This window comes from Protopterus annectens, chromosome 5.part0 (assembly GCF_019279795.1).
Source record: "Protopterus annectens isolate FY-2018-M chromosome 5.part0, PAN1.0, whole genome shotgun sequence".
In the NCBI taxonomy this organism is placed as follows: domain Eukaryota; kingdom Metazoa; phylum Chordata; order Ceratodontiformes; family Protopteridae; genus Protopterus; species Protopterus annectens.
In genome coordinates, this window is record NC_056735.1 from 1,286,619,258 (window position 1) to 1,286,642,148 (window position 22,891).

At 40.7% G+C, this 22,891-nt stretch overlaps 1 protein-coding gene across 1 annotated transcript in view; it reads left to right on the forward strand.

Annotated features, from left to right (window-relative positions):
* LOC122802353 (E3 ubiquitin-protein ligase SH3RF3-like) overlaps nt 1–22,891 on the forward strand; it is a 2,381,113-nt gene that overhangs the window by 1,676,651 nt on the left and 681,571 nt on the right. Inside the window, exon 6 of the mRNA XM_044071989.1 lies at nt 9,589–9,942. Within this exon, the coding sequence (XP_043927924.1) occupies nt 9,589–9,942 (354 nt within the window). The remainder of the gene's footprint in view (nt 1–9,588; nt 9,943–22,891) is intronic.

Below are 22,891 nucleotides of genomic sequence, written 5' to 3' on the forward strand. Positions count from 1 at the left end.
TGCAAACTGTTAAATCCAACAATTCAGCCGGTGAATCACTATTCTCTAACTCTGTCGGTAAAAACTGGAACCTACTTCCTGCTGAACTCACCACTGACCCCTCCTTATACCAATTCAAAAAATCCCTTCGGAAATACCTAAAAATGCAGTGGCTTTGTCCCTGTACAAACCCTGACTAACCCCCACACAAACATAATTCATAAATGAGAACCTCATTACAAGAATAAACTCTGACTCTCTAACTGTTTAAAATTCTGTGTATCACCCACCTACTGGAAAGATTTAAAGTTAACACTACACCATGTATGATAACTACCTTATTATATGTGTTTTCCTTTTTCAGCTGAAATCTTTAACTATTTCTTTCTCAGCTACTTGCTTCCAACCATCATCATCACCATCAGTCCCCTTTTTCCCATTTTTTCTACATGGGGTTTGGGTATCATGTTAACTGTCGCCAACTGTCTTGATTCAGTGCCACACTCCTGCCTTCTTCAGCACTCATGCCTGACTGTCACAGATCTTCATTTGTACAATCCTTCCACCTCTTTGCTGGAGATCCTTGCTTTCTCTTACCTTCTTCCTGTCTGTCCCACATCTTCCTCACCAGATTGTCTTCAGCTTTTCTGCATGTGTCCAAACCACCGTAATCTGTTCTCTTTGATATTTTCTGCAATAGGAGCTACTCTGGCTTCTGCTCTTATGTCCTCATTTCTTTGTTTGTCCCACAGTGTGCATCCTACCACCTTTCTCGGGGACTTATTTTGGCTTCTGCTCTTATGTCCTCATTTTTCATCTGTCCCACAATGTGCATCCTACCACCCTTCTCAGGGACTTAATTTCCATCACCTCTAGCTTCTTCAACTGTTCTGCCTTTACTGCCCAGGTTTCTGTACCATACAGTAGTACTGGTCACACCACTGTCTTGTACACCTTACTTTTCAGCTTCTTTTGTATTCTTCTGTCACAGACTATACCTGATACTCTATGCCAGTGGGCTGCAGCCCTTTTGATCCTAGCTTTGACCTCTTCAATCAGACTTCCTTTCTCCTCATCCACCCCTTCCAGATACTTGAAGCTGTTTACCTGTTCCACTATCTTCCCTTCTATCTCTATTCTCAGTCTCTTCTGATATCCCCAGTTTGCTGGCATTAACACTGTCTTATCTGTGCTTAGTTTCAACCCAAGTGCCTTCAGTTTTGCATTCCATTCTCCTATCCTTTGCTGAAGTTCTAGCTCAGAGTCTGCCTGTACTGCCACATCATCTGCATACAGCAGCTTTGTTGATCTGCCCCTCCGACCTGTTTGCTAATGTAGTCCATCACCAGTATGAACAGCAGTGTGCTCAGAGCTGAACCCTGGTGTACACCCACTCCCACTGGGAACCCCTTTGTCAGGTAGAACACTGTTTGTAGTTGAGTCATTGGGTCCTTGTACATAGCCTGCACTAATTCTACCAATGTTTCTGGGACTTCAAACCATCACAGTACTGCCCAGATCAGCTTTCTTGGAACCTTGTCATATGCTTTCTCCAAGTCTAGGAATGCCCAGTTGAACTCTCTCTCTTCATCTATAGCCTCTTCTCAAGTATCTGTCTCACTGCAAACATTGGGTCAGTTGTGCTGCATCCTGATCTGAATCTAAACTGCTCATCTTCCATCTTACATTAACAATGCTCTTCATAAACATTCTTTGGTCTGTCAAGGGGATACCAAATTCAGTTTTGGAATTCTAGAAGTGATAAGACATAACCCAAGAGGTGGTTGGTGGGAGCTAGATGTGGATTTGAGAGAATTTTATTGGATTCTCAAATTAAATGCTTTGACAGAACCAGGACTAAATGATTATTTGTCTTTGATGCCAGTTCTAAAGAAAAAAGCCATAGCATGTTTAAATGCATTTTAAATGTGTTGTAAATGTTTTTAAATGTATTTCTTAAATGCATTTTAATGTTATTGTATGCACTTGAATGATTTATTTAAAATGTATTCCAGTACTGTATTTTGTGTAGAATTTTACAGTAGAAATTTACAAAGTCAAGGTGTTTTAACTTAATTAATTTAATTAATTAATTAATTAACTATATGTGTATAAAGTGGGTTGACTGGTGAGCTTAATTTAGTTCTGATGAAGTCTCCGTATTAACAGGGGAAGAAAGTGCTTAACGTTATTAAACTTGTTACATGTTCATCCTGTTTTCGTTTTTTTGTGCTGATCTTATGGTGTGAGTACTACTCACTTTTTTGGACATCTTTTCTGTGGTTTACTCAGTTGTGTTGCATCTTGATCTGAATCTAAACTGCTCATCTCCCATGTTACATTCTACTACTCTACATATGTGTTCATCAATCAACTTCTCCTGAACTTTCATGCAATGTGATAGGGGTTTGATGCCTCTGTATTGCCCACAGATGTGGATGTCCCCTTTGTTCTTGTACAATGGCATGAGTATGTTTATTCTCCAGTAATCTGGGATACTCCTTTCTCTCCACACTGCTATTAGTACCCTCAGGAGCCATTTCTCCCCTATCTCACCAAGCATCTTAATCATATCTGGTGTGACCTCATCTGAGCCTGCTGCTTTCCCTGGCTTCATTTTCCTTAGTGCTGTTCTTACTTCTTCTAGGGTGGGCTGCTCTTCTTCTCTCAGCATAAGTTGTTTCCGGGGCATTAGAGCTTCTGTGGGGTGTTCTTCATTTAGAAGCTGCTGGAAATACTCCTTCCATCTGCCTTTGATGTCCTGTGACTAGTGAGCAGGTTGTTGCTGGCATCCCTTATGAAGGGTGTCTGACTATCTTCTTTATCTTTCTGTCTTTGCCTTGCAACTTGATATAGTTTCCTTGTGTCACTTACTGAGTCACTTTCCAGAAGTTGGTACAGTACATCCAATGCTATTCTTTGCTATTGCAACTTCTTTCTTAGCCAACCAGTAGTCCTTCCTAGCCTGGTCAGTCTTTTCTATCTCCCACTTCTTCTTGGACTCCTTCTTTCTTTTGATGACTAACTGGACATCTGCATTCCACCACCAGCTTTCCTTATGCACATTATTTCCAAACCTGGCTCGACCACATATCTTTTCTGTAGTCCTAACACATGCTGTTTTTAGGAGCTGCCTCTTGTTCAACTCCACCTATTTCCTTCTCTTCTTTGGGTGCTACAGTCCTGAGTAATTCATTGAACTGTTGTACTTTCTCTCCAGTCAACTTCCAGGTTTTCAGCCTGGTCTCTGTTGACCTTAAAGCCTTCTCTGACCACTGTTTGCAGCTGATTGTGGCAAGTAGTGGCTTAAGCTGTGGGCCAACTGTTACACTGGAGATGACTTTGCAATCATGGATTCTACCCCACTGCCTTTTCCTTACTAGAATGAAGTCTACCCGAGTTGCATGTTTGCTACTCTTGTATGTGATCTTGTCACTGTCTCTATTTCTGAACCATGTGTTGGCTACATATGCCAGAAAGAAGTTTAGAATGGCCAAACAGAAGTCTAGAATGGCTTCACTTTCTTTATTCCTGTTGCCCCACCCATGTGGATCCAGGTAGTCATCATATCCTGTTCTGTCTGTCCCAATATGTGCATTTAAGTCACCCATTATAAAGTCACCCATTATCAACACCAATTCATGTTGCCCTGTTTTATCTAGTAGGTCCTGCGACTCTTTCCCTCACTATCACAACCTGCTGTGAGGCATAGGCTGAGATTATGAATACTGCTCTATCATTACACTGGAGTCTGATTGCCATGAGTCGTTCATTAATTCTGATGATATCCCTCACAGCCTTTGGAAGCCTCTCTCATGGCAATTCCTACACCATTTCTAGCCTGTCCCCCTCCTGAGTAGTGGAGTCTGGATCCCAAGCCAAGTGCCTTTGCTGCACTGCCCTTCTATTCTTGGATACAGAGGATGTCCAGCCTCCTCCATATCATCATGTCATCCACTTCCATGTCAGTGAGCCTACATTAAGCGTAGCAATTCTCAGTTCATGTTTGGCAAGTTGGTTGGTTTTATGTCTAGCTTTTGCTCAACAGAGCTATCCCAGGTAACCGAGCTGGGCAACTAGACACTGGCTGGCCAGTAGTTATTCAGACCAGGGCTGCTGGGCTTTGTGGTGGGCACACACTGGCCAGTAGGACTCCCACCATTCGCTAGGGTCCTTGGTGTAAGTCAGAGTAGGCCGGGTCCTCAACACACTTATCACTGGTAACTACCCATGCCCATTTTGGCGACATTAGTCAACATGACTAAATCATCTAGAGCCATATTTGTACACCGTTGAATGGCTAGCCCTGTCATGGCATACAGTCTATGATTCATGTTCTATCTTGAGGATAATGCCCACCACAGTAGATGTCCAAAGTGGCTGGTCTGTACAGCTCTTCCCCCTGTAGGGCACCATGTAGAGTCTGTGCTGCTGCCCACAGCTCCATTCATTGGCAAGTTTGAGATGGAAACACTCAGCATGTTTTTTGGACATGAGAGAAACCCCATGGAGAACAGGGAGAACATGCAAACAGGCATTGGTCGGAGGTCAGGATAGAACCTTGTACCTTGTGCATGGGAGGCAGAGACCTTAACCATTATCTCCCAAATTTTGCCATATTTCTTTACCAGATTATAGGTATTAAAATGGGGTAGATAGGAAAGTGGTGAAATGGGGAACAAGCAGGGAGAAGAGCAAAGGGAAAGCAATGCAGGAATGTGCAGAAGGGAGGTAGGAAAGAAACACAGCTATCCATTTCTTCAACAGTGAAAACTGAAAATATGTGCAGAATATTAGCTACATTTAGACTGTCACCTGCAGAAGGTTTCAGTGCCTGTTGACTCTGGCCATAGCCAAAGTGTGGGTGAGGTGCCAAACAGGAGAGTTGTTAGGGGTACTGTGAGGAGGACTGCTGTCCAACCTCCACCTGATCTAGGTGTGTCTTACTGTGCCATTTGATGTATGTTTAGGGCCACCATGGAGGCAAAGGCATGTTCCCATAGGTCCTCCAGAGAAATGTTTAGGGTTTTAGATGTGGCACATGCTGATATGTGTGACTGCCTCCATCATGTTTCCGATTCAATGGATCGGATGAATGACACATTGAAACAGGCAGTGTCTATGATGGAATGTCTCCTGGTCAGGGGACAGCATCCTCTTGGGTGTAGGTCAGCCAGATCATCTGCTGTTAATTGACATGGCTGTGCCCAGTCACACTCCCATACTGGCACTACCTCCATTGCTCCTTCAATAGTTGAGGTGTCCATACCCAGACATGGCAGGCCATGGGGTCGTGGTCCTGGGCGTCCTTGTGACAGGAGCTCATCCAGCAGATATCAGTCATGCTCAGGTAGCAGCATTGCATCTGACAGTGGGTGAGGACGTGCCAGTGCAACTCCTGGCAGAGCCAGTTCTTGTGGCCAGGTATGACAACAATAAACTTCTACCTCTACCATGCATGGCTCACACCTGTCCAACATACTAAGAAGTAGAGCTAGCACAGAGCTTGGTTGTGTTCATGCAGACACTCATGCACCAGGTTCACCTGGAAGACCCATACAAACACACACACATCAGTTACATGACTCGGCTGTTTAGCTTAAAGCTCATTTTGTCTCATTGGCTGTTTGTTACTTTATCCAAATGTTTGCTTGCTTCTCTTACTTACTCACACTCACTCACTGACCTTTTGTGTCAGCCTGGGCTTCCTGCTCCCACCCCCACCCCCACAAGTGATGATAATTGTGCCATATTCTTGTTTTCTATATTTTGGATTCAGGGATAAATAACATTTGTGTTTGATGCTCATGGTGCTTAGTCCTTACTATATCTGCATTTGTGTTGTTTTGCTAATTGCACCTTTGACATATTTTGGTTTTAGAAAGTTAGACAGTTTTAGTTTTTGCATCAATATTGTTAATGATCTTGTGAGGGTTGTGAAGTCTAAAACTGAAACATGTCTCATTACTTTCTAAATGCTCTCTTTAATGATTTTCCAGTAAAAAAAGTATGGTGCTAAACTGAGAACATTTGGTGACCATAAGTACTTTTGAGAGGTATGACTCTGTGAATCTTTCATGTCTGAGGCCACATACATCTCTGCTGTCACACATTTAAGTCATTTCTGTACAGATTACCCACCTTTTACTTGCTTACACTATCAAGTACCAACATGCAAGGATATGCCATTCATTAATATTAGTACACAATACACCCTAGGTTCAACACTTACTTTGTAAATCTAGCAGTTATAACAGTTTTAGTTCAGGGCTGACTCTGTCTGATGCTGGTAGTACACAGCTAGTACATGGGGAGGTAATGGTTGTGTCAGTTGCCTGGCATCAATGTTACTATATGCATGCGCGTAGGAGGAAGGTTTTAGCCCATAGGTGGTGAGCGAGTGTGCTATGCATTGTTTCTTGGCTAATGCGAGGGCATACTGACCATGACTACATCTGCTTACACCCACAGCAGCTGCTGCATCCCCCTCTGAACTCCTCACCTGCATGTGGTTATGGTGACCTTGCCATTGCTGATCCTGCTGAAGCTGTTTTCTCAGGATGATGTTGTGAAGCATAGCACAGACAGTGAAGATTTTGGTACATGTACGTGGATTGCTCTGCAGGGCTCCCCCAGATGTATCTAGTAACTGGAAGCGTGACTTCAGTAGGCCATACACATGTTCTATGATATTTCTGGTTTGAGCATGTGCCTCATTATCGCATTCTTTAGTGGGTGTGTGTGCATTTCTGATAGGGCATCATCATCTACAATTCCAGTGCAAAACTGGCATTTCCCAGTAAATGACCTTGTGGAATATTCCCCTAGGGAACGTCTGATACATTTTGGAGGTGCACCAGATATGTGAGTCATGGTAACTGCCTGGGTTGCCAGCACACATGTTCAAGATGATTTCCTTGGTATCACATGACTTGGCAGTTATCAGAGTGGAAGCCCTTTCTATTTATGTAGGGCTTTCCCTGTTCCCCAGGTGGTGCCCTAGTTTCTATGTGTGTATAATCCATGGCACCCAGTACTTAAGGGTAGTGTGCTACAAGGTAGAACTCCTGCATATTTGTGGCCCTGTCCACAGGAGTATGGAGAAAATATATGTGGTCACTGGCATGTTGAAGCAAAGCATTCAGGAATTGATGGAGGATCCTGGATGCTGATGCCTGTGACGCCCCCCAGCATGTCCCCTGTTGGTCTTTGAAAAGTTTCTGTAGCTAAAATTTGAAGTGCTACACATACCTTTGTTTCCACTGGTATGGGCTTCCTTCAGTTTGCCCTGTGTTTGAATTGAGGTGACAGAGGCTGCAGAGTTCCTGCAGTGTGTCTCTATCTACCCTGTAAAACTCACAATTTCCACGTCATGCAGATTGTGATGTTACCCACAGTCTGAAAACTCTTCTCCTTCTTGGCCATGGTCTGTTAGCAGCAGCAGCAACATAGACTTCAGCCTGTTGCACATAAACATGAATTAAATCAACAGCAGCGCATAATATTGCTTTTATGTAGACCCCTTTCCACAGTTGTATTCCAATAGGTTTGGAATTCGCAGGGAAAACAAGTACTGAGTCTACACAGTTGCTTTACAGCTTGTTGAATAGCCCCTCCATCTTGGATTGCTTGATTAGCATACAATTCAGCTGCTTATGCTGTAATTAAAATGCCACAGTATTTACCTTGTTTGTGCAGCTCTACATACTATGTAGAACCTCTTACGGAATCCAAAACAGTGCACGAGGGAGATTCAAAAAATTGTGTAAAGGAGTAGATGGAGCCTGAAAATTGGGGCATAACTCCAAAAATAGGTACAACCTGTGCATCAAAAATGAAAACAGGAACATGCCTCCAAAACAGAGACAGTTGAGAGCTCTGGCTGGGATGCGTATACTATATCTGTATATGTTGTACTGTGGCCTTCTATGTCAGCTGAGATAGGTATGTGACTACTATAGCACACCTACAAAACATACACTATTTTGGTTTCATGATAACACCCTCCACTAAGGTACCTTTTGCTTTTGGAGTAACGGATAGGATAGAAGGGGAAGGGTTTGATAATTAGCAGGTGCAGGGGAGTAAAAAGCTTGTATAAAACATTTTCCTCAGTAATTAATTGAAAACATTCCTAAACCGAATATCCAGAAAACTAATAGCATACAGTTTTAGAGAAAAACACAGATTTCACATAGCAGATTAGTATAATGAGTATCAAAACGAAAAGTTATTCATCTGTCTGTGAATACCCAAAATAGCCCTGTTACAAGCAGCAGATTTTTCTACACTCTACATTGCACTCCGTATCTTAATTATTGTATGTCCTCCATTTTTATAATGCATTTTTTGGTTATCTTACATTAAAACATTTTTTGACACGGTGCAAGTAAGTTCTTTGACATGTAATGCTGTTCACAAACATGGATATAATATAATCAAAATGGATTCAGTAATTAGATTTAATCAAATCCCAGTTTTGTTGAACAATCGATGTTTTCACACAGACAGTAGAATTGGGGGTGTAAGGCAGTTTAGCTTTACCCAAGGTTATGTGATCTTTGTGATAGTGTATTTAGAGATCTAGAGCATTGACTACTGTGAAACTGTTTGCTTTTTTGTATTATTATTATTATTATTATTATTTATTATTATTATTATTATTATTGCTATTAAAGTGGTCATTTTAATTAACTTTTCTTTCCGTTGATTTCCAGGTTGATGTAGCTCCACTACCCCACTACCCCTAATTATTTTTGGCTTTGTCCAAAATTCTTGCACTAAGAGGTTGGGAGGCATGTTTTAGATGAGTACATATTTGAGAGTAAGACATAATTTGATGAGACAGCATGGTTTTAATAATGCAATGGATAAGTGAAGGATAGACTCTGTGCTGTTTCTGCACATTGCGGGAAGAAAGTTGTAGGTTAACTAGGATCCATACCTTGCTAGGTAGGGAGAGCGGCAGGTTAATGAGATGGACTGAGCAGTCCCTACTGACTTCTAATGATGCCTTTTTTCAAGCTACAGAAGGAAGTGTGGGATTAATGTGCGAGTGTACGGGAAGAAAATACCAAGACAGTTTTACTTCACTGTCTTTTCTTTCTGTCTAGGAAAAGAAACATATGACTGGTTTTGAACTACCAGTTGGAGAAAAAATGTGATCTCCTTAAATGGCTGAACTGATATCAAAAGCAGTAAATAATGGAAAAATAAATAATTTTTATCAGTTGTTAATGAAAGAAGAAATTAATTCAGCTTTAACAAACCCAGCTGTGCATGAAATAAAGGAAAGTTTTTTGTCAAAGTTAGAGTATACAGAGGAATGCCATGCAGACATTTGAAAATGTAATTATTGTTTCTAGATGAACCATATGATAAAGCATGTGTCTAAAATTGTTCAGACAAACAATTATAAATTAATAATAATACAGTTTCTAATAGGCCACGTTATGATTATTTTTGCTGAATGAAGCATTTCTTTTGGCTCTTGGTTGTAGCTGTTTTAGAAGTACTGAAATTGATTCTTGCATTTCCAATATCTAGTCAGAAAAAAAGAAGGCCTGAATAATTTGTTTTTATGTCATTTTTTTTTCTTTTCCCATACAGCTTAATGATACAGCAAAGCAACTGATAGAAATAGATAAGAAAATCTCAGCAGCTGCGTCTATTAATGACTTGCTTTCTTCAGGAGGCAGCAGCCCAGGTGGCAGCTCATCCCAAAGCTATACACTTAACAGTGCAACTGCCGTGAGTGCCATACATAGGCGTATAGAGGGAAAGAAGAATGCCAAGAAGCGACACTCTTTCACTGCCCTCAGTATGACGCACAAGTCCTCCCAAGCCATGAACAACAGACACTCCATGGAGATCAGTGCACCCGTTCTCATCAGCTCCAGTGATCCTCGAGCAGCCGCAAGGATTGGGGAAATGCCACACCTTTCATCTAGTGCACCAACTCAGGTAGGTAATACTTCACTTGTGGGCACTCAGTACTGTATGATATACTTCCCAAGATGACCATGGCAAAATAGCTAAAGATAGCTTCAGCAATTTACAAGAATTGTATTATAGAATCATAAACATATATTTTCAATTAATAGGGTTTAGGGTGGCCTTTCTTAGCAAAATGATTGGACTTTATTGTACTTATTTTGTTAACCAGTTTTGTCCAGCTGGGCAGAGTACAATCACAGATAGGACCCAGAAAGAAAAGTGCTAAGAATACATCTAAAGATCAGTGCAAAGGTTCATTGTACAATTTATTTTTGCTATAATTATACTATGATCATGTGATGGAAGCTTTCTGATTCTAGAATATGTATCTTTACTTAGTTCCAGTTACCACTAGGCCTATATTTATTAGCATTTAAGAAGTTTTATTGGTTGTTGCTGTATGCTGATCAGATGTCCAGTTACTTCCTAATTCTGTGTCTTCTGGCAAAACCTTCTGATGATCATAAGGAGGGCTAACAGTGTGCAGTTTAATGCCTCAAACTGTTTCATTGAAGGAAGTCCCACTATGTCAGGAAGAGGCTCTGAGATTCTGTAGCACTCTATGCTAACTAATCTCTTTCCCTATTCTGAGAATAGCCCAAAGTTAACTGAGGTCTTGGCAGGGCCACTGTTTCTGGCTGATGTTCTCCAGAACAGCAGCTCCACCTATATGTCACACCTGGCAATGCAAAAAAAGAAATCAATCCTGACACGCAGATAGAGTTACATGGCCATGAGGCTGTCTGCTGCTCTAGCTCCACCTGTAGGGTGGCATGAATGTCAAACCTGTATTAACCCAATCCAAGATTACAACCAAACTTGCAGGGCCTCTGGCCCATCAGTGAATTAATTCCATTTTTGAAAACAGAATACTGTGAGAAATCTGCACAGAAATTTGGGGCAGTGTCTCATACTACACCAAACAGCATGTGTGTGTGCTTTCAGGGTCTCCTCCAACCCCTAAAGCTTGCAGAACAAATCCACTTGTAAGTGAAACACGGTACTGGAGGCAGTATGGCTTCCCATCAGTGTTAGTCATGAAATTATTATTTATGCGTCAGTTTCAGAGGAACAATAGGTCTTTTTCTAGTTGTATTTTAATGGAGTTGTAGGAAGAGTAGAATGTATACATAACCACATCATTTTTGCAGTGTATAATGTGTGTTTGGGGTAGCTTAGTTGGCAGCATGTTTATAAAAATGGAAAAGAGTATCCATGAATGGAAAGAGCCTTATCCAATTACTTTGGTGAGTGGGTCAGTAGTGGATATGGATTTGCCAGTTTGAAATTTTAATTGTCTGTTAGAGAGGAAACTTAAGCTTACAGGAAAGGGGTTTGGGACTGATACATGCAGTTAGTCGTCAGATGAGAAAAAGAGTGTGGTCTACTGTGTTGAAGACCTCCATGAGGTCAGTGAATGAATATAGCACTTGTAAGATAGCCTTTGTCCATGCTTTGAAGGAGGTCATCAGTGAATGTAAATAAGGCTGTCATGGTGCTGTGGCCTAACCAGAAGGACTTTAGAGGGTGGGGGGTGATATATTTCTGATGCACTCAATACATTTGGAAAGACAATTATTTCTATTGTTTTACAAAGGGTTAATAAGTATGGATCTAAATCATACTGAGTTAATTTTTGTGATTGTTACAGACAGTAGGTTCCAGAATTCTTGAGGGTTAATTTTCAGTTTATGTTGTTGAATTAAGTTATATTTTCTGTTGTCTTGTGTCATTCATGTCTAGGTTTCATTGGGTGATGAATATGTTTTGGTTTCTGTAGTGGCATTTTGCTTACATTTTCTCAAAACTATGTTTCTTAGTTTATAGAGGGATTTTAATTCTGGACTTAGCAATTGTTTGGTAGTGATGTTGTAATCTGGTCACTATGAGAATGACAAAGTGATCTATGAAAAAAACTTCTATTATACCTTCTTCAAAGTTCAAGTTTTTTTAACAGACTGCTTTATTATTTTTATATACTTTATGCATTTTAAATTGTTATGATGCACAACAGCACATATTCATTTTGTAGGAGTAGCTGATTGTTTGTCATAGTAATTTCTAATAAGGACATCTAAATTGTTTTGCTGAGCCCCAAAAGGCAGAGATTTTTTTTAACAATAGATGAACCCTAGGCTTCAGCAAGCAGCCATGCAGGAATAAGTTATTCCTGCATGGCAGGGACTGCTCCTCTACATCATGGCAGCGTGCTTTGCATATTCATGAAGGTGTGCTGCCTTTGCTGTTAAACTTACATGGAGCCATGTACAAGTGCAGGGGGTGGGTCAGGAAGCAGAGCTCTCACAATACACATGCTCCTGCTCCCCAAATGAACAGAAATGTTCATAACACCCCCAACATGTCAGGGTACCTCTCAACTGTACAGATTTTCACAGAATGTCCAGACATTTGTCTCATGTTTTGGTGTGTTCCTTCTGAAATATGTACCTTTCTAGAAAATAGCTGAGGATTTAAGTAATTAAACAATGGCAAACATTTGAGATTAAAAGACTCCACATCCTTCAGAAAATCCATGCTAATGCAAGAACTATGATCAACTGTCTAAAAGTTTGTAAGAGCAATATTTAAAATCTGTCCCTATTTGTCCCATCATCATTTTAGGGTTTGTCCAGAGTTTTTGCTTGAAGAGGTTGAGAGGTATGCCCACCTCAAAGCAGAAAGCTGATAAAATAACAGGTTCAGCATTAGCAGGGATATTCTGAAGGATATAGATAAAATAACACAATAAAACTAACTGGAGTAGTACATTAGGTCCAGATGTGAGGTGTCAGTGTAATAAAGTTGTGAAATCCACATATAAACAATAGTGCCCCATACAGCATAGTCACACATGAATAAATGTAATGAAATCACATTTGGGGATGTCAGGGACAGTAAACAAATTTATAATATGTAATGAATGATGAATCAATACCATACATCAGATAGTCTATAAAATGAAAAATAAGCAATGGTAAGCATTGCACAGCTCTGCTTACGAGGTGTAAGCATTGTGTAAATATAACTGCTAAGCAATGCATAGCCCAGCTAAGTGGATTTGCCCATGGGTAAGCAGTGCTGAGCCTCTCCCTTTAAGCAATGCCAACCTTAGCTAAGCAGGTTTGCCCATAGCTTAGCTTAGCTCAGCATATTCAAAACCATCCAATCATAGCAAAGGGAGGGAAATTGGCTGTATTTAAACCCCATAGGTGGGAATACAGCTCATAACTGGTTGCAGCTTCCCACTGTAGGCAGCATGGCTGGAGTTAGAGAGGGATTGTGCTTCCGGGCGCATTGCTGGGACATCCAGGATTCCAAGGTCATGGTAGGACTCCTGGTAAAAAAAACATGATGAGAGACTGCTGCAGGGCCAGTACCAAGGCTCCCAATATAAAGCAGAAGCCTGGGACCATCTCACCCATGACCTCACCAGTTCCACTGGTATCCTGCAAACTGTTGAGCAGGTCAGGCACCGCTATGCTGACTTGAAATGGAGGAAAAGGGAGCTTTTGAATCAATGGATCCAAGAATCAAGGCAGTGGGGTGATGTCCCAGCAGTGTGTACATACTCATACCAGTAACTGTCTAATAATGTCCAGCCTGTGTATATGATGGATAGGCATGTCTAAATACTTCTCTATTTCTCTTACAGCTGCAGTTGAGCGGGCTGTGAATCAGTAAACCCATGCGAGTAGGCTGCAAAGGCTGCATCGCGAGGCTGGTGAGTAACAATCCTACTTGTAGTAGTCATACCAAATAAATATAAAATTAGTAGAAAGTCAGCTGCCATATAAAAACTGTTGTATGAGTTGTACTGAATAAACCAGATAATATGACAGTAATAGTCTCACATAGCTAATATTTAAATAAAACTGTAACTACCTGGCAATAAAGCTCTAAATCCTGGACAGGTTGTGTTTCCTCTGGTATCAAATGGCATTCTTAGTGTTGCATTCTGTGAATAGTAATGCTGTATTAACCACTGTTATCCACACTGTGCTACATAATGAAAATGTCTAGGAATGTCTGTATAAGACTGTTGCAACTACAAGGTCAGATTGTACAACCAAGAGAGACTTAGACAGAAAACAGGGAAGAGATAGACAACAATATCCAAATAGCACACTCTACTGTGACTTAAATTGTTGTATTTTTAGCAGACACATTCATGGTTCAAATCATGGGAGTGGTAGTAAGCTGTATGCATAATTATACCTCTCAACTGTACACATCCTTTCAAAATGTCTAGATAATTGGCTTGTATTTTCTGCCTGTTCCCAGTGGCAAATCAGTGGGTTGATCTCAAATTTGTAGTCAGCAAATAATGACATACATTTGATTTTCAGACCTCAAAACCTGCAAAAAATGTATATGAAAACAAATTCTGTCACTCTATCAGCCCTCCAAGTTTATGAGAGCAATACTCAAAATATGTCCCATTTCCACCCACATGTTGTCAAGCTTTGACCAGAGTGTGTGCAATAAGAGATTGAGAGGTATGTGCATAATATAAACTCAGAATCTGGGAATATGTGTAGAAACAGACAGGTAGTGTTAACAAACATTCCCTCCACAATTATACCAGGTAAGAGATGTATAATTTAGCTATAAGACAGTTGAAGTATACACTTGTTTACAAACATACCACTGGCCTAACTGAGGCCATAGGGTAGTGTAATAATACGTATACCTTAATGATTAGAGCAATAATCATTAAAATTGTGAGAACTACATGGATATATAAGTTGTTAATTGACATCTCTCTCTCCCCCCACATATGCAACAATAATCTAAATACACAAATCAATGGGTATGTTTACACCAAGCCTACTGTTGGGACATATGTCCTATTGTTCAATAAATATTGAAATGTGTTTCTATTAATGTTCCATGTTGAAATACTATCATTGGTGGCCTGTTGCTATCAATGTAAGCTCCATGCCGTTGTAATGGCCACTGTGGTTCCATATATGCATATGTTCTGTTTGCTATGCAACTGTTCCAAATCTGTGGTGTTTTGGGCTAATGGGAATATCTATCCATGCTGTTATAACTAATCCTGGATTATGTTGGCTATTACTAACCCTCATATATTTTAAAATTGCAACACTATAGCATGTTTGAGAAGGCCAATCCCAGCAGACCAACATCTCCCACCTCATTTGACCATGACACCAGGCTCCAGCACATCTGGGACCCACCCCTTGACCTCCTTGTCCACTGGTCCTGCACCACCTATGGGTGGAACCACCTGAGAGGATGGGGCTGGCCCCCCACTGGGAGCAGGCCCAGACAGGAAACTGTCACCCATAGTCAGGTCCGGGGTTTGATGTGTAGCGAGCTCTGCAGAGAGTTTGGAGATCTGCTACGCCAGCTTGATGTTTGCATGGTGCATTTAGAGGGTCAGCCTGCCCCACCTACCCAGCCCACAGCACAGCCACCTTCGGGGCCATGAAGGAGCAGTGGTGACTGACCAGGGTGGGGACCTCAGTCCCACTGTTTCCATTTGGGGGCTCATGGGATTCCAACTTCCAAACACCCCTCCCCATCCTAGGTGTTTACCCCCACATGTGTCATATACTGCCCCTCTATGCTATCTTGTCTGTCTTGTCTGTCTTCCTACCCAACCTACCTCCTCAAATATACCTATTATCCTTCCCCAACATCCCACTCTCACATTAAAAAAGGGCAATCTGTTCCCAAAATAAAATGCCTCCCCATACATAGCTGTCCATTTCGCAAATGTGTCCACTGGACATATGTAATCTGGTCTAATTGGCTTCACAATACATTAATGTTGTTCTCACCCCTCTCTCAGGGGTATGCATGTCCGAATCTACCTCCAAATTCAGTTTATATGCACCGCTGTTGCTGAAGAAGAAATGGACAGCTATGGACCTTTGCTACACCCATCCTGCACATCCCTAGTTACTTTCCCTGTTATCTTTCCCTCTGCATGCCCCCTTTTTCACCACTTTCCTATCATCCCTTTTCCTTTTCTTTTAAAGAAATAAGCAAGGGAGTAAGCGAGAGTAAGCACTTTTAAGCAGTAGTAGGAGAGATTAAGCCTGTTTGCGCAATGCTAAGCAATGCCTACACAGATTAAGCACTTTTCAGGCTGTCGATAAACATATTTAACTCGAAGTTAGCATTGCTTACCATTGGGCAAACCCACGCAAAACCACATTCAACTGCTTAAAAGTGCCTTAGTCACTCTGTATCCAACAACCCTTGTTCTGCTGAGCAACAAAACAATCAGCCCATACAAGTTTCAAACCCAGGACCGTGCACACAATAGACACAGTGATTTATCACTACACCATTTGAGCTGTTTACAAATGTGATGTTTTCTCAAACATATCATGCAGCACAGACATTCAACAGTAGGGAAAATGTATTTATATATGTAGATGTGTGTATTTATGTATATATATGTGTATATATATATATATATATATATATATATATATATATATATATATATATATATATGTAGACAGACATGTATATATATATATATATATATATATATATATATATATATATATATATATTGCATTCGCACATTGGAACCACACTCTGAACCTCTCATTGCAAAACATCTGACCAAACGCACTGTTAATGGGGGTGAAGGGGTCCAAATTAGGGATCTCTTGTAATTACTGCCATTTCCCCTTCCTAAACAGCTGAACAAATATGCCTTGCAACACAATAACCAGCACTTGCAAGTCCTAAACCCAGGACCCTAGATAACACATCCATAACAGGTTAACAGTAAGCCATCTCAGCTGTAAGATGTCAGGATGATATCTGTAACACATCATGCAGAACAGTCAGTCTACCATAGGGAATGTACAATGTGAAAACACTAAACATTCCAATGATAAATTACACACACACACATGTGTGTGTGTGTGTGTATATATATATATATATATATATATATATATATATATATATATATATATATATATATATATATATATATATATATATATATATATATATATATATATATATATATATATATATATATATATATATATGTATATATATATATATATATATATATATATATATATATATACACACACACACACACACACACACACACACACACACACACACACACATATATATAGAGATATTTATATGTGTATACACATATACACATTTAAAGATATTAGTACTTATAGATATGTATAAGAAGAGTATATATAGAGGGTGCACAGTATATCAAACAGCCATTATTCCTACATTTGCCACCTTTTAAAATGGCCAGTGTTGGATTAATTCCTACAAATGCGAATTAGTGCATGAAACATATATCCACACACAATGCAAAGGACATGACACCACATACAAGTTTGCATACACAGAAATATTTAGTTGTGTACTATTTAATTATTTATACGATTTCTTATAGCAGTTAGGTGTTTGGAATACATAACTGATTATTGCAACTCTCAAACAAAACATTTGATACAGTAATGTGAAAAACATAACATACTTTGCTGTTCAGGCTAAGGCCTTCAAGTAGTACAACAGTAAGAAAAACACTTGCCTTGAAGATGAGAACCAATCAAAACTTAATTACAGCTGTAGTTCAGCAGCCTCCAAATACACTCTGTACTCAACCCCTAGGGGGACAGTATTAGTTATCACAATGTAAATGTATCTGTTACATAACAATGCTTAACTTAAAATGTCACTATCACACTGACAGAATTGTGTGTAAGACAGTAAGTTGTAACCCACCACTGTTCACATGGTGAAATGTATGAAAATGTACAGCCATATACCTTAATGTCTCTTAACACTGATATCCCTCACATGTTCTAACAGCCTAGGTTAAAAGCATTTAATACCACTCCCCATAAAATGTCTTACAAGAGCATATAACAGTGTTTTATACACTGACCTCTGGACTCTACAAGGTCACACATGTTTTGTCCAGCTGTTGCCCTCATATATATGGACCCTACCCCACAATTTATGTGGGAGTCCACAACATCACTGGAATGACAGCAGGAATACCAGCACTAAATAATGATAGGCCATTACCTAACAACCTCTTACTGCATGACATCTGGACAAAGCCTGGTGTGTATATATACATATATATATATATATATATATATATATATATATATATATATATATATATATATATATATATATATATATATATATGGAGGACAGAGGCTGGAACACAGGGCCATATTTGCAATATTACTGTTATACACTGTGAAAGTTGTTGATGTTACAGGATTGGTTGCAACATACCCTTACTCAGGATTATGAAGTCTGAAACACAAATGGATGTTGCCATATACCGATAGCAATCAACGGAGATAATGCCACTGATATGTCAGACAGAAGACCTGTATGATGAACAGACAAAACATAACAGCCAATCCTCTGGCCATCATGTGGTTAGGCCCACAGTTGAGAGCTATGCAGACAGACTGCATTCCATGCAAAACTAGCATGTACACACAAACCCTGTAAAACCAGCAGTATTCAATGCATATAGCAGCAATACTCACACTGTCTGTAGGTCTGGAACCTTATGCAAACATGTATTTGGCCTGTGTCCACAAGTGCTGTTGTAAGAGGTATTGCTACCTGCTGTCTGTAACACTGCTGCCCACACACAGGAATGATGTCTTCCCTACAGGAAATGTAAAGGGACAATGCCCACATGATGTAGTCATTTATTGTAGTGGGTTTCTATGACCTTGCCTGCTGGAAGTACTACACAGCTGGCTGCATGCAATTAGCAAGTGAGGAACACTAATTGTGCACAGGCCATCACCTGATCATGAGCATCTTCTACAAAAGCCATGCTGCAACTTATTCCAACCAGCTCGATCCCTGTAGTGGAGGGAGGGAGGGAGAGAGAGAGAGAGACAGAGAGAGAGGGATGGAGAAAAAAACAGCAAAAACAGAAATAATAGTAAAAAACAAAAATAATACTAAAAAGAAAAAAAACAAACAAGGAATGCATCCTGAAGTGCAACACAAAAAAGAGCATACTAATAAAACAGGTATGTGAAACATGTCAGCATGTAATTGAATGTAATACTTGGTCTGTAATAATGGGACAGATGATTTTGAAAGCTTGATATGTACCATCAAGACTTGCTGTAATGATGCCTGCTGAACAACTGCTATGGACATAGCATCTGGCCCTGTGGGCAGTGGGCCATACCTGTCAACTGTGTGGATCTGAACAGAATGACAAAATGTAAGCCACCATAATGTTTGTTCTGTTCCTCCAAACATGTGTATTAGTCTGGCAAATAGTTGAAGGTGGTAGTAATGAAGTCATGATAGACACATGAGTGTCAGACCCCACCACGATCAGAACAGTCATGCAAATGTGAAATGTATCATGCACAATCTTCATAGGTTTGTAACAGTCCTATCTACGATCTGTCCCTATATACCCCCCCTAATGTTAGGCTGTGTCCACATGTGATGCTCTGTTTTGTAGCAAGGCAGAACAGTAAAGCAGTTGAGGAAGAGGTGCAGAGTGTGGACCTGATGTCTGAAGGCACTATATATATAAAAAAAATATATATATATATATATAGAGAGAGAGATACACATGTATGTATACATATACACAGACACACACACACACACACACACACACACACACACACACACATATATATATATATATATATATATATTTATACACATACACACACACACACACATATATATATATATATATATATATATATATATATATATATATATATATATATATACAGAACTGTATGTGTACATATATACCAACATACACAAATACATGTGTATATATATATATATATATATATATATATATATATATATATATATATATATATATATATATATGTATACATAGATTTCCCCTACTGTTGAATGACTGTGCTGCATTTTATGTTTGAGAACACATCACACATATCTGCAGCTCAGATGGCTTACTGGTAAATTAATGTGGTTATGGCATCAGGGTCCTGGGTCACACACTAGCAAGGGCTGATAATGTATTTGCTGGCCAGAACAAGGGCTGTTGGATACAGAGTGATTAAGTCACCCATAAGCAGTTGTAAGTTGGTGCAAAATGGACAGCTATGTATGGTGTGACATTTGTGTTGGGAACAGATTGCCCTTTTTGTGTTAAGGTGAGAGTGGGATGCTAGGGAAGGATAGTAGGTATATATGCGGAGGTAGGTTAGTTCAGAAGACAGACATAACAGACAAAACAGCATAGAGGGATGGTATATAACACATGTGGTGGGTAAACACATTGGAGAGGGAGGGGTGTTTGGAAATTGGAAGCCCATGAGTCCCCAAATGGAAACAGTGGGACTGAGGTCCCCAAATTGGAAGCCCATGAGTCCCCAAATGGAAACAGTGGGACTAAGGTCCCCACTCATGGGCAGTCACCACTGCACCTTCACAGCCCTGAAGGTGGCTGTGCTGGGGGCTGAGCAGGAGGGGGCAGACTTAACCTCTGCAGGTGTTGCGAGGGCCTAAAGGTGGTGTAGCAGATTCCACAATTCTCTGCAGAGCTCCCTATGCACCAGACCCTGGACCTGACTTTAGGTTACAGGATCCTGTCTGTGCATGCTTCCAGGAGGGAACAGGTCCTATCCCCTGAGGTGGTTCCACCTGAAGGTAGTGCAGGACCAGCAGATGACGAGGTCCCAGGTTGGGTCCCAGACATGCTGTGGCCTGGTGCCATGGCCCGGTGTGGTGTGAGAAGTGGTTCTATTAGGAACAGCATTCCCAAACATGCCATTGTGTTGCAGTTTTAGAACATATGTGGGTAGTAATAGTCAACACAATCTAGGATTAGTTATAACAGCATGCATAGATATTCCCATTAACCCAAAACACCAAATTTGGAACTGTCACATAGCAAACAGAACACATGCATCTATGGAACCACAGTGGCCATTACAATGGCATGCAGGTTACATTGTAGCAACAGGCCACCAATGATGGTGTTTCAACATGGAACATGAATAGAAACACATTTCAATATTTGTTGCACAATAGGATATATGTCCCAACAGTAGGTTTGGTATAAACATACCCATTGATGTGTGTGTTCAGATTAGTTATGCAGATATGGTGGGGGGGGGAGATGTCAATTAACAACTATTATATTCTTGCAATATGAGGTCCTCAGACCTTTTTACCTGTTTATGTCTTGCAGGTACCATGTCAAGAGAGCGACTGCCAGCATTCACTCCAGAAGAGAATAACATCCTCATCAACCTCATGGTGCATCACCATGGAACCCTCTTTGAGGGTACGGACCATGATCTGCAGGAGAGGACTTCCCTGAGAACAAGCTCGCCCTCAGGGTAAACAATGTCAGCCTGCATAACCGCAGTTATGAGCAAGTGCAACATCATTGCACTGACCTCATCCGCCATGCCTGTCAGCTTGCTGCTACAGTTAGGAGGGACCAGCAAGCCACAGGTGAGGATCATACCATCCAGCCCCTACTGACACATGTGGAGGAGCTCCTCACCAGCCTTGGGGCACCCATATGCCGGCAAAGTGAAGAATCGGAAGATAGCATTGTGGAGGTGGTTGCTACCAATACAATGGACGAGGAGCATACAGGTAAGGCCCCAGTGCACATTAGTAGACCACTGTTGCTTATCCATCCTCATCTGTAAAGTATCTTCATGCATATGTTAGATAACATAGTCACTGCAGTGTAGTAATGAAAAGATATGCATAATCTGTAGTATTGTGGGTTTGTACTGGTGACGTAATGAAATGCTGCTCCCCCGTACCAATGCCACAGGTGTGGCTACTGACATCACATCTCTCACACAACTATGTAGACCCCCCTGATATACCTCTGGGGCAGCAGCTTGTAGCTGGTGAGTATGGAGGTCTTTTGTTCAGGTTTGCCAATACACCGGCCATGTTATGGCCATGGCATTTGCCATGCACACATTTAACACACCTACCCATAATGCATGCTGTACACTTATTGTTGCTGTTAACTGCGTTGCATCACAGTGGTCACTATGGTGGCATATCTAAATCGTATGCAGGAGTCCTGCAGTATAACTAACATCCTGTCAGTCCAAGATGTGTGGACAGAGATGAACATAATGGTGGGACAAATGGCCTACAGTAGGGACATGTCTGAAACATTATTCTTATTCAGCAGCTACAACAGTGAGTGTATATACCAGTATTACAATGGCAACTGTTACAGATCTACACAATGGCATATCACAATACCACATTCCACAACTTCTATAACCTGTAATGTGATCCTAACATGAGTAATGAATGTGTAAGATGGAATCCTATGTTAGGACAAAAAATATGGGGAATATATACTTTAACAAACAATGGAAGCATAGGTGAGCACACACTCCAAATAACATATCGTGGAAGCAGCTTTTGAGGTACTGTAGCATTCACTCATCTTGATTATGCACCTTCCATCAAGCACAGGTCCTCAATATCATACCCAGTAATGGTTTGCTGTCCAAGAAGTATGCCCATGACATTTGCCCACCCACCTGCAACAGAGGCAGCTGTGGCTTGCACACATCTTACAAACCATTGAATGGATCCCATATCCAAAAGGTAGCACACATGAGTGGGATATGTAGCCTTACCTCACCATTCCATATACCATAGCAAACAGTGCAGACAAGCATATATGTAACAATGATGTATGAGACCCCATTAGTGTAGAAAATAAACAGATGCCCGTCCAAGAGAGATGACAACATATGTTGCAAACTGGTCATGGAGGCTGCCCAGGCACAAGCAGCAACACTGAGGGGCTTGCAGGAATGTCTAGCAAGTACTGCCTGTGCAGTACCTGTGTAGACAATTACCTGGACTCTGCTTAAGTTTGGCCTATGGGTTA